The sequence below is a fragment of the Triticum aestivum genome, chromosome 7A, assembly GCF_018294505.1.
Source record: "Triticum aestivum cultivar Chinese Spring chromosome 7A, IWGSC CS RefSeq v2.1, whole genome shotgun sequence".
Taxonomy (NCBI): domain Eukaryota; kingdom Viridiplantae; phylum Streptophyta; class Magnoliopsida; order Poales; family Poaceae; genus Triticum; species Triticum aestivum.
Genome location: NC_057812.1, coordinates 548,222,074 through 548,234,657, shown reverse-complemented (window position 1 = coordinate 548,234,657; position 12,584 = coordinate 548,222,074). Strand labels below are relative to the sequence as shown.

The 12,584-nt window shown below is 44.0% G+C and overlaps 1 protein-coding gene across 2 annotated transcripts; it reads left to right on the top strand.

The window, feature by feature from the left end:
* Positions 1 to 9,200: 9,200 nt before the first annotated feature.
* On the top strand, positions 9,201 to 12,157 carry LOC123148118 (50S ribosomal protein L19, chloroplastic). Of its 2 annotated transcripts, none has more exons than XM_044567476.1 (6): positions 9,201 to 9,373; positions 9,734 to 9,886; positions 9,991 to 10,182; positions 10,287 to 10,373; positions 10,452 to 10,585; positions 11,627 to 12,157. In XM_044567476.1, the coding sequence occupies exons 2-6, from the start codon at positions 9,749 to 9,751 to the stop codon at positions 11,727 to 11,729; spliced, it is 654 nt and encodes a 217-aa protein (XP_044423411.1). In that variant the 5' UTR covers positions 9,201 to 9,373; positions 9,734 to 9,748; the 3' UTR covers positions 11,730 to 12,157. The 2 variants fall into 2 exon arrangements, with proteins under 2 accessions (XP_044423411.1, XP_044423412.1); XM_044567477.1 differs by lacking the exon at positions 9,201 to 9,373 and adding an exon at positions 9,477 to 9,499.
* Positions 12,158 to 12,584: the final 427 nt, after the last annotated feature.

Below are 12,584 nucleotides of genomic sequence, written 5' to 3'. Positions count from 1 at the left end.
AATTCAAGACAAGATTAGTTTCTTCACATCTCTGCAAAACTCGATCAAGGTTGCTCAAGCAATCATCAAAAGAAGATCCATAGACGGAAAAGTCGTCCATGAAAACCTCACAAATCTTTTCACAAAAGTCAGAGAATATAGCCATCATGCATCTTTGAAAGGTAGCAGGTGCATTACATAAACCAAAAGGCATACGTCTATAAGCAAAAGTACCAAAAGGGCATGTAAAAGTAGTCTTTGATTGATCTTTGGCTGACACAGGTATTTGAGAGAAACCAGAATAACCATCTAGAAAGCAAAAATGTGTATGTTTGGAAATCTTTCTAGCATTTGATCGATAAAAGGTAAGGGGTAATGATCCTTTTTAGTAGCCTTATTTAATTTGCGGAAATCAATTACCATCCTATAACCTGTAATAATTCTTTGAGGAATCAATTCATCTTTATCATTAGGAACAACAGTAATACCTCCCTTCTTAGGGACACAATGGACAGGGCTTACCCACTGACTATCAGCAACGGGATAAATTATACCTGCCTCAAGGAGCTTTAGTATCTCCTTTCTTACCACTTCTTTCATTTTAGGATTCAGCCGGCGTTGATGATCACGAACTGGTTTAGCATCTTCTTCCAAATTAATTTTATGTTGACATAGAGTGGGACTAATGCCCTTAAGATCATCAAGAGTATACCCAATAGCAGCACGGTGCTTCTTCAGAGTTTTCAATAATCTCTCTTCCTCATGCTCTGAAAGGTTAGCACTAATAATAACAGGATATATCTTTTTCTCATCAAGATAAGCATATTTAAGAGTATCAGGTAACGGTTTAAGCTCAAACACGGGATCACCCTTGGGTGGAGGAGGATCCCCTAGGATTTCAACAGGTAAATTGTTTTTCAGAATAGGTTCCTGTTTAAAGAATACTTCATCTAATTCCCTTCTTTCATTCATAAACATATCATTTTCATGGTCTAGCAAATATTGTTCTAAAGGATCACTAGGAGGTACGGCAATAGAAGCAAGACCAATAATTTCATCCTTACTAGGTAATTCTTCTTCACGGTGTTGTCTACTAAATTTAGAAAAATTAAATTCATGAGTCATATCATCTAAACCGATAGTAACAACATCTCTTTTGCAATCTATGGTAGCATTAACAGTATTTAAGAAGGGTCTACCAAATATAATGGGACAAAAGCTATCTTGTGGGGAACCAAGAACAAGAAAATCAGCAGGATATTTAGTTTTCCCACACAAGACTTCAACATCTCTAACAATTCCCATTGGTGAAATAGTATCTCTATTGGCAAGTTTAATTGTGACATCAATATCTTCCATCTCAGCAGGTGCAATATCATGCATAACTTCTTGTATAAGGAATAAGGTATTGCACTAGCACTAGCACCCATATCACATAAGCCATGATAACAATGATCTCCTATTTTAACAGAAATAACAGGCATGCCTACCACAGGTCTAGGTTTATCTTTATCACGGGTTTAGCAATTCTAGCAGTTTCATTACAGAAATAAATAACATGCCCATCTATATTATCAGACAAGAGATCTTTAACAATAGCAATATTAGGTTCAACTTTAACTTGCTCAGGAGGTGTATATGTTTTAATATTGCTTTTACGAACCACAGTTGAAGCTTTAGCATGATCCTTTATCCTAACAGGGAAAGGTGGTTTCTCAACATAAGAAGTAGGAACAATAGGATCATTATAAGTGATAGTCTTTTCTTCAACTTTAATAGGTGCAGCTACTTTTACTTCTATGGGAGGATGATATTTAAACCACTTCTCCTTGGGGAGATCAACATAAGCAGCAAAAGATTCACAGAAAGAAGCTACTATCTCAGAGTCAAGTCCATATTTAGTGCTAAATTTACGAAAAATATCGGTATCCATAAAAGATTTAACACAATCAAAACTAGGTGTCATACCTGACTCCTTACCATTGTCGAGGTCCCAATCTTCAGAGTTGCGTTTAATTCTTTCCAATAAATCCCATTTGAATTCAATAGTCTTCATCATAAAAGAGCCAGCACAAGAAGTATCAAGCATGGTGCGATTGTTACCAGAAAGCCGAGCATAAATTTTTGAATAATCATTTCTCTTGAGAGCTCATGATTGGGGCATGAATATAACATTGATTTAAGCCTCCCCCAAGCTTGAGCGATGCTTTCTCCTTCGCGAGGCCAAAAATTATATATATAATTGCGATCACGATGAACAAGATGCATAGGATAAAACTTCTGATGAAATTCCAATTTCAATCGTTTGTAATTCCAAGACCTCATATCATCACATAGCCTATACCATGTCGATGCATCTCCCCTCAAAGATAAAGGGAAGACCTTCTTCTTAACAACATCTCCGGGTACACCTGCAAGCTTAAATAATCCACAAACTTCATCCACATATATCAGATGTTCATCAGGATGTTTTGTTCCATCTCCTAAAAAGGATTAGCTAGCAGTTTTTCTATCATACCCGAAGGAACTTCAAAGCAAGCATTTTCATTTTTCAGTAGGTTCAGTAGGTTGAGGAGCAACTCTTTGCTCTACTGGTCGGGGTGAAGATACCCCGAACAAGCCCCTCAGAGGATTACTTTCCATGGTAACAAGTGACAGTAAATTTCAGCACACTATATAAATTTTCCTTACCAAATTCCACCTACCAAAGGCGCTTCACTCCCCGGCAACGGCGCCAGAAAAGAGTCTTGATGACCCACAAGTATAGGGGATCTATCGTAGTCCTTTCGATAAGTAAGAGTGTCGAACCCAACGAGGAGCAGAAGGAAATGATAAGCGGTTTCCAGCAAGGTATTCTCTGCAAGTACTGAAATAAGTGGTAACAGATAGTTTTGTGATAAGATAATTTGTAACGAGCAACAAGTAACAAAAGTAAATAAGGTGCAGCAAGGTGGCCCAATCCTTTTTGTAGCAAAGGACAAGCCTGGACAAACTCTTATATGATGTAAAGCGCTCCCGAGGACACATGGGAATATCGTCAAGCTAGTTTTCATCACGTTCATATGATTCGCGTTCGGTACTTTGATAATTTGGTATGTGGGTGGACCGGTGCTTGGGTGCTGCCCTTACTTGGACAAGCATCCCACTTATGATTAACCTCTATTGCAAGCATCCGCAAACTACAACAAAAGTATTAAGGTAAACCTAACCATAGCATGAAACATATGGATCCAAATCAGCCCCTTACGAAGCAACGCATAAACTAGGGTTTAAGCTTCTGTCACTCTAGCAACCCATCATCTACTTATTACTTCCCAATGCCTTCCTCTAGGCCCAAATAATGGTGAAGTGTCATGTAGTCGACGTTCACATAACACCACTAGAGGAGAGACAACATACATCTCATCAAAATATCGAACGAATACCAAATTCACATGACTACTAATAGCAAGACTTCTCCCATGTCCTCAGGAACAAAAGTAACTACTCACAAAGCATAAACATGTTCATAATCAGAGGGGTATTAATATGCATATAGGATCTGAACATATGATCTTCCACCAATTAAACCAACTAGCATCAACTACAAGGAGTAATTAACACTACTAGCAACCTACTAGCACCAATCCCGGACTTGGAGACAAGAATTGGATACAAGAGATGAACTAGGGTTTTGAGATGAGATGGTGCTGATGAAGATGTTGATGGAGATTGCCCTCTCCCGATGAGAGGAGCGTTGGTGATGACGATGGCGATGATTTCCCCCTCCGGGAGGGAAGTTTCCCCGGCAGAACAGCTCCGCCAGAGCCCTAGATTGGTTCCGCCAAGGTTCCGCCTCGTGGCGGCGGAGTTTCGTCCGAGAAGATGGCTTATGATTTTTTCCCATCGAAAGACTCCATATAGCAGAAGATGGCCACCGGAGGGCCACCAGGGGGCCCACGAGGTAGGGGCGTGCCCAGGGGGTAGGGCGCGCCCCCCACCCTCGTGGGCAGGGTGTGGCCCCCCTGGTGAAGTTCTTGAACTCAGTATTTTTTATATATTTGGAAAACATCTTCCGTGAAGTTTCAGGACTTTTGGAGCTGTGCAGAATAGGTCTCTAATATTTGCTCCTTTTCCAGCCCAGAATCCCAGCTACCGGCATTCTCCCTCTTTATGTAAACCTTGTAAAATAAGAGAGAATATGCATAAGTATTGTGACATAATGTGTAATAATAGCCCATAATGCAATAAATATCGATATAAAAGCATGATGCAAAATGGACGTATCACATGCTTGACCTCGTCAGCAGTATACGGTCTTGTAATAATCTCATTCATTTCATGTGTAATTTTGACCAGAACATGAGCTAATAGCTCGCCCACATCAGCAAAACCTTGCGACCGATACAACTCTTTGTAGAAGCTCTGAACTTCCTCCTTGTCCTCATCTTCATTAGCACAAACATATCCATCTGCCCTCCGAAGGCCTTGTATCTTGTTTAGTCTCTTTCGTTGTCTAGCTTGTGCTTGAAAATAGGTAGTATTACGGTCTCCCTCTCATAGCCATGGTACTCGGGATCGTTGCCTGGACCACACTTCCTCCTGATGAAGCGCTTCTTTCAATTTTTTAATAGTGGACAGCTCCTCAGGCGACGGGCCCCGGCCCAAAGAACCAGATCGAATGCGGTCCAAATTCTTCTGTAGTTGCCTCACTCTCCTTGTCAAACAACCGAACTCTTTTGAACTCCATGGCTCTAGTGTAGCCTGAAGTTCACTCAGTGCATCTGATATGCCTTGCATACCGGAACGGCGTTGCAGACCCTGCCAAGTATCTGCAACTAGGTGATCATAATCATTATGGGTCTGCCACACGTTTTCATATCTAAACTGCTTCTTAGCCCGTGGCCTGAGAGCTTATGTTTCTTTTATTTCCGCCACAACAAAACAATGGCCAAACTCCACCGATGAGAGATGCCTTACTCTTATATGCTGAAATTGTTGTCAGAACACCTCATTAGCAAAGGCACGGTCGAGTCTTGCTTTCACATTGTCCTCTCCAGCTTGGTGGTTATCCCAAGTGTACGATGTACCTGACCAACCCAAGTCCTGGAAGGAAAGATCGTCCACAACCTCTCGAAAAGCTTGCATCTGTCGCTCAGGGCGAACAGCTCTGCTGAAATGTTCATTGGAGAACATAGTCTCATTAAAATCCCCCATGCACATCCATGCAGCATGTGGCACGTTATAAAGAGTACACAATAACCGCCAGCTATCACTTCTATCTTCAGCACACGGTGATCCGTAAAAACCTGTGAACCTCCAAGTTGGAGAACCAGGACTTTTATTACTAACCAAAACATCAATATGACATTGACCATAGCTTTTCAGTTCTACTGAAACATCACTAGACCAAAAAAGACCAATGCCGCCACTAAGGCCAACACTGTCCACAGCAAAACAACCTCCGAAACCTAACAAAAACTTCAAGTCCTCTACTCTTTTTGCTTTTATCTTCGTTTATGTAACAAAGAGCAGAGAGGGCCCTTCCAGCCTCACAATACTACGAAGCTCACGGACTGTCTCAGGGTTCCCAAGCCCCCGACGGTTCCAACTAATGCGACTCATTGGGACGGGCAGGACCGCACCGCGGTCTCTACCGAATTCTCTGGAGTAGGCTTCTTCTTCTTTGGCTCTCTAGCAAATGCATCGTTATCATCCTTAGTTTCTGAAGATTTAGCAGCGCTAGACTCATTCAAAGGCCCAGCAAAAGTCTCGGTACCTCCATCCGTAAGCAGCAGCGCAGTTTTTGCAACTGGTCTATAGACCTAATTTGGAGCATCTTTGCATTTTTGCTGCTGCCTATTCTTTACAGGCGAGTTCACCTCATCTCCCGTGTCTTTAGCAGTACTCGAATGCCTCATCTTATTACTTGCATTATGCTCCCTAGAAGAATTCTCAGAAGCCGTTGGCCTCCTGAACTCCTCCGGCGCTCTTGGCTTTGAACCAAATGACAGATCGCCATTCTCATCACGGGATCCTAGCGTTGGACAGTAGAGGTCAGAGTGACCCAACTTGCCACAGGAGAAACAGAAGTAGGGAACCTGCTCGTATTGAATATCATACATGTCCACCTTCTTTCTCCTGGCAGAATCAATGAGGACCCATCTTCTAAGCGACTTCTCAACATGAATTGTAATTCGTGCTCGCAGGAAACCACCATTATGATCAAAAGCTACCGAATGGGCATGCTTGTCCATCTGCTGTGCTATTGGCTTCCACCAAGATTCATCCCTCAGGTTATAGGGCAGATTGACAACTCTGGCCCAGATTTGCAAACGATCGAACTTAACCTCATATGGCCGCATGCACTCGTCAAACTCTGCTAACACCACAACGTTCTTGTTAATGTGCCAAGGCAATCCAGCCCAGACTCGATCTCTATCCCGTTGATTCTCAAAATCAGCCTCAAACATGTTAACTCCAACTGATCTGAACTTTAGTCCTCGTGGGTTTCCCCACGCCGGCCTGAGGGCATTGGTGATGGTCTGGATATGAAAGTGATTTCTGTGAAGAATCTTACCCGCCAAAAGCCACTTCACCAGACCTCCATCAACCCGATCGTCGATCACCAGGGGGGTCGCCTCTTCTTCAGATATGTCAAGTTTTCCCAATGCTTCCTCCAGCTTCCTCCTGGCCTCACGACCTCATTGTTCGTCATCTTCCCTCCCCCCTCCGGTCGAGGTGTTGGGGGCAGCCATTCGCCCGATCACGCGGGGGCGCTCGATCAGCACGGGCGATGAATCTCTGGCCGAATAATCCGGTTCCACGGTCAAAACCCTAGTCGCCCAGGCGCCGCCAGAGCGTTTTAGGGGTTTGGGGAAAAACTCAACGCGCTTTATTTCGTTATCCAGAGTTAGTTCGAGGGTTCGACTCCATCCTACGCTGGTATTTTTTTGTTTTTATTATGTTCGCTCGGCTCCTAGGAATGGGCCGTCCCGTTTGCGCGAAACCTTCAGCGAAACTCCATCCTAGGCTGGTATTTTTTTCGTTTTTATTACGTTCGCTCGGCTCCTAGGAATGGGCCGGCCCGTTTGCGCGAAACCTTCAGCGAAACCTCTTTGATTGACGCTAACGAGCGTCGAACATGAGCTCTCCTATTTAAGCTATTTTGGGGGTAAAATCCAACCCCCAAAATCATGACCCAACCAAAATTCATGGGAGGTTTGGGTTTTCGAGACTTCGAATTGTTAAATTTGGCTCTTCTTGCAAAACAGTCATGGCGCCTGCTCCAAAACCCACAGTCACTCTGCGCCAACATCTTCAAAGCTACCTATTATCCCAATCGTACTATACTTTATGCTGAGTTGGGAACAAAACCTTCGCAGGTGTGGCGCGCTATAATGGAGGGTAGAGATGTGCTCAACCAGGGTCTTATAAGGAGGATAGGGAATGGAAATACAACGCCCATATGGGAGCACAATTGGTTACCCAATGAGGTGATGATGAGGCCGATTGCATGTATAACAAATGACCCGCAAGTTTTGGTAAGTGAATTGATATATCATACCAGCGCCGCTTGGAGGGTCAACCTGTTACAACAAGTTTTTTTGGCGCTAGACATTAACACAATTCGGAGCATCCCCATGTGTACTAGGAATATGGATGATACCTGGGCATGGAATTATGGAAAGCATGGTAGATTCACTATCAGGTCGGCTTATCGCATGTTGGCAGATACTAAGAGGAGGAGGGAGGACTAGCTAGAAAATAATGCAGGAATATCAAACTATGTTGAGGAGGCAAGGGCGTGGACTTCGCTTTGGTCAGTTCAAGTTCCCGGAAAGGTCCGCAACTTTCTCTGGAGATTAGCAAGATGTTCTATTCCAACTGAGGATGTTCGGCACGATAGAAAGATGGCAGACGATGATAAATGCCAACTTTGCGGGGCACAAGATTCTTGGAGGCACTCCCTACTGTAGTTCTCAATGTCGAGGTGTGTGTGGGCTCTAGCTGACGGAGAGGTGCCCTAGTAATTACTGGGTACTGATAGATGCCCCGGTAATTACTGGCAGTACTATGCGTGGTGCCATGTTTATCTCCCTGGGGGAGAGAGATTTTATACGGTGGGCCTGGCAGCTGCCTGCTGGGCTATCTGGCTGGCTTGAAATCGAGCCACCTTTGAGAAGAAAATGATCAAAACTCCTTTTGAGATAGTCTTTTCCATGTGCTCTTTCTTACTTTATTGGACAGGTCTGCAGCAAGGAGATGATGCTAAGAAGTTACGCGCAGGCGCGGAGCAGATCAGGGCGGGGACCATGCAGATGATGAAGCTGTGCGAGGCGGCCAGGCAGCCGATCACCGGAGAGTGATTCTACTAGGAGCTACACGCTGAAGTTTGAAGCCTGCTGCTCTTCGTTGCTTCGATTAGTATGATAGTTTGGTCTGGTGGTGTCAATTTGGTCCCTGGCAGGTCGATTTGTGTAATAGCTAGTTTGACTTTAAAAGATATTGGTGCTGCTCAGGTTTTCGCCCCATGGCACTCGTCACGATGTCGGGCGAGTGTGGTGGGTTTTCTGGTAGTGCTTGAACTCGCTTTTCCCCTTTTCCTTTCCTTCTGAACATGTTTCTGGAACTGTTGTATTTCCGTTCGATGCAATGGAAAGGGGTTAAAAAGCCCGGTTCAAAAAAAAAAGGCTGACGGAGAGGTGGTCGATCACATCGAGACTACTAGAGAGCCAAATGCAAAGAGCCGAAGGGAGGCACTCGGTTATTGTGAAGGAGATTGTAACACGGGCAAAAGAGTTTGCTACATGTGATATCTCTTTTGAAGGACGAGCATCGAATTGGGAAGCCCATAGTCTTGCTAAATTTTCTAGTTCTTTATTTCTGTCGCCATGTGTGGCTGGGGATTCCCCATGATCCCCTCATTATTTCTGTAAACCTTGCAAGTATTGAATAAAGTGTTGGTTTACCGCTAAAAAAAATGCTATTTTGGGGGTAATATATAAAAAATGAATAAATAATAAAAAGGTAAACGGGCCGTGCCGTGCCAGCATCGTGCCCAACCTCGTGGCCCATGAACGGCCCTTGGCGTGCCACGTGCTGGCACGGCCCGATTACCAAGCTACCGCAGGCCATGCGCATCGGGCCAGCACGCCAGGACCGGTCCATTTGGCCAACAAAGGATCGATGACACTGATGGGTTCGGCCGAGCGGGAGAAATCAGGACGGTTGGCCACCATCCAACGGCAGGAAATCCGGCTCGTGCTTTCTTTCACCCGGGTGCTGGACGTTACTGCTCCAGGGCTTCAGGGTTCAGGCGAGGTGCGACCCGGGACGACGTCCGCCTCCCCCCTTCATCTCCGCCGCCGGCCAGATCTCGTGCCGCCCCTTCTCCTCTGCCCCCCACGGCGAGGTATTCCCCTCCTCCCCTTCCTTTGTTCCCCCGTTCGCCAGTCCGGACCCCCCGCAGGTCTCAGCCTTCTCTGGCAGGCGGCGCGGTAAACCCCAGACGGAGATTTCCCCGTGGGCACCCTGTGGGGTATAGTTTCTTCGCCGCAATCTATCCCGTACAAAACTTAATTCCTCTATCCATCCAGTTTGTTGTGGATTTGTTTACTGCCCGGACGCCTGGTGGAGCACTTACTAGTACTGAAAAGATTTTGGGGCTCAACTGAACTCTGCAGGGTTTATCCTGTGCTTGTTCGTTCATGTATTGCCTGAGGAATGGAGTCTTCGCTCAACTTTGATCCCAGCGTGTGCATTTTCTGTGCAGAGGACTGGTCACAGGATGCAGTCTTTGGCGCGGACAGTCTGTCGAGCCGGAACCCGTGCCACGCCTCTGAAGCTCCTGGATTGCGCAGCTCCTAGAGTTGAACAGTCGTTCGCGGAACCCCTGAGGCCTTGCAACTGGATTCGTCAAATTGTGGTGCGTGTGCCAGTGTTTGTATTGCGGATACAAGTCGCGGGTTTGTGATCCTGTGTTACTAATATGTCCTGGTCATGCCTATCGGATTGTATTTTGATCTGCAGAGTCCAATCATTCCACACGACGGTGTTCAGGCATATGGTTTCTGCACGAGGGCTTTGGCGGTGAGGGGGTTCTCGACAGTGGGAGCTGCCGAGGTTTCTGTTGAGGATGAAGATTCCAGCTCTCCCATGGTTGAGCACCCGCCGCGGATTAAGTTCAAGAGGCCCGACAAGACGGCCAGGCACATTATGAATGTAAGTTAATGTGTTATTTCCAGCAACGGTATAACTTCTGGTGACAAGTTACGTTACGATGATCACTTAAACAACCTAACATATCTGTTACTTGAGTTTGCCAGATCTTAAACAAAGAGGCAGTCGACAAAGTTCGTACAGAGAGGACCATTCCTGATGTACAGCCTGGATGTATTGTTCAAATGAGAGTGGTAAGTACTAAGTAAATGCGTTCTTGCCTTGTTGCTGTTCATTCATATATCTGTTGTTCTGATTCTATGTATAAACAGCAAGTTCCTGAGAACAAGCGACGTGAGTCTACATTGAAAGGCATCGTCATAGCAAGGCGCAATGCTGGGATCGCTACGACTTTCAGATTGCGTAGATTAGTAGCTGGGGTTGGAGTTGAGTCTGTCTTTCCACTGTAAGTGACACCAAATTTGTGCTTCTCTCTGATAGACATTGCTTCGTTTCTGAGCTTTCCACGTGCAAATTAGAACTACTTCTTAGTTCTGCACTATTGTGTTTCTGTGAGAATAGCTTGTGCATTCACATCTGGTTGCTCTCTGTTCGTTAGCATGACAGAACAATCCATATTTGTTGGTTGTGCATGAACATTTTAATCTGTGTGATTATAAGGAAGACACCCACACATCACTAATTCACTACGCATGCACACCTCCATGTGAGCATATCTTCTAATCACATGCAAAAACGATAAAGACCGGGGATAAATCTGTGGATCTCACTAAATTCCTACTTATCATGTTGCTGCATACATCTTATTAGACATATATAAAATTATGGATGCACAGTTGCCATATTAGAAGTGTAGTTTGCTCGGCTGAACTGAAAATTAGTATTTCATTTTGATTTTATATGTTTGTCTCTAAGCTATTTGTTGCCTTCTTGATATACCTGACATTATCTCATCTGCCATGAGAATGATGGCACCACCTTCATTCTTGTTACTAATAGCTGTAAATCCATGACAATGAGTACTATTGTCTAAACCATAGAATGCTATGTATCTGGTTAATGAGCCCTTAAGTGAACCATGCAAGATGCTGGTAGTATTCGAGACAAAACACATAGTTTTTCGTTACCATTGTACAGAATTGATTGCTTGTGCTGTGTTAGCATTTTGTTACAAATGGAGCTTGTAGTTTCATACATTTGTGCATCCAGCTATGGTTAAACTACCTTTCATGCGTACATAGCCTTTGTCCATTCCGTGTCTGCTGCTGGAATACATTGGAAGAATGGCATAAGTAGGATATTTCCTATGCGCTCTCCTTTTGTTTTTAGGATTTGTTCACTTTTGTTCCGCAGTTAATTTCTTCAATCTTTCATTACATAAAAAGCTGCCTTTAGTTGTTGAAGAAGTCAAACATGAAAGATACCATCGCATCATACTTGTTTCACGCGGAATATTTTCCTGATGCCATTTCTCTTTTGCATTCAGGTACTCGCCAAACATCAAAGAAATCAAGATCTTAGACAGGAAGAAAGTCAGGAGAGCAAAGCTGTATTACCTGAGGGACAGAATGAATGCACTCAAGAAATGAGGCAGCATCGGCTTGGTTGTTGCCATTTTGTTTCTGATGTGGATCTGCATGGCTTTCCTAGTGGCTGCAATTCGAGAAGCCCGATGCTTACTCCCAGCTCCTAGAACTACTGTTTCGGGTCACCATGCCTGGTTTCTGGGGCAAGCGCCAGCAGAAATACGCTTATGTGATTTGAAATTAACAATGTGGATCTGTCTCCTTTTATGTTTTTAGCAACTAGTGTAATGAGAAAGAAATAAAAATGCTCTCCTTTTCTCTAACTTATTGCTTAAGTTGGAGAAGCTTGCACAAATTTTGTTCTACCGTTGGACCATTCCTTGCTGCTATCAAGATGGTTGTGTTGCACACAACTCAAAGTAGCCTTTTATCATGAAATTTTCATGTATAACTTTGATGGACTGTTTGTAATGCAAGAAATTGGAAGGCTAGTGTTCCTGTGCTTTAGAAATGGCATCTTCAGATATTCTTCTTTGATCAGTACTCCGTCCGTTCACATATATAAGATGTTTTGGCCATTCACAAATATAAGATGTTTTGGATATTTCAGTATGAACTACAAACGGACTGAAATGAGTGAACGAACACAGTAAAACACTTCTATATACGTCCAATCCAAAAAAAAGTTAGATCATCACATCGACTTTTATTCATTTTGATGACAAATATTTTCGGACGGACATCCACTTTTACCTTTGCAGATACTAACTGGGAGGTGCGAAAATCACCAGAGTTAATGAAAGAAATTATCGAGATTAAGTCTTGGAGTGTAAGTTGGAAGTTGACTCGTGCAGTAGTCGAAGGTTGAATTACTTGAGTGCAAATGTGCAATGTTTTTAACTCCAGCCCATTGAAAAA

Coding starts and splice junctions, on each gene's coding strand:
- LOC123148118 (XM_044567476.1), top strand. CDS start 9,749: ATGCAGTCTTTGGCGCGGACAGTCTGTCGAGCCGGAACCCGTGCCACG. Junction 10,374..10,451: donor GTATTGTTCAAATGAGAGTG/GTAAGTACTAAG, acceptor ATGTATAAACAG/CAAGTTCCTGAGAACAAGCG. Junction 10,586..11,626: donor GTTGAGTCTGTCTTTCCACT/GTAAGTGACACC, acceptor TTTTGCATTCAG/GTACTCGCCAAACATCAAAG.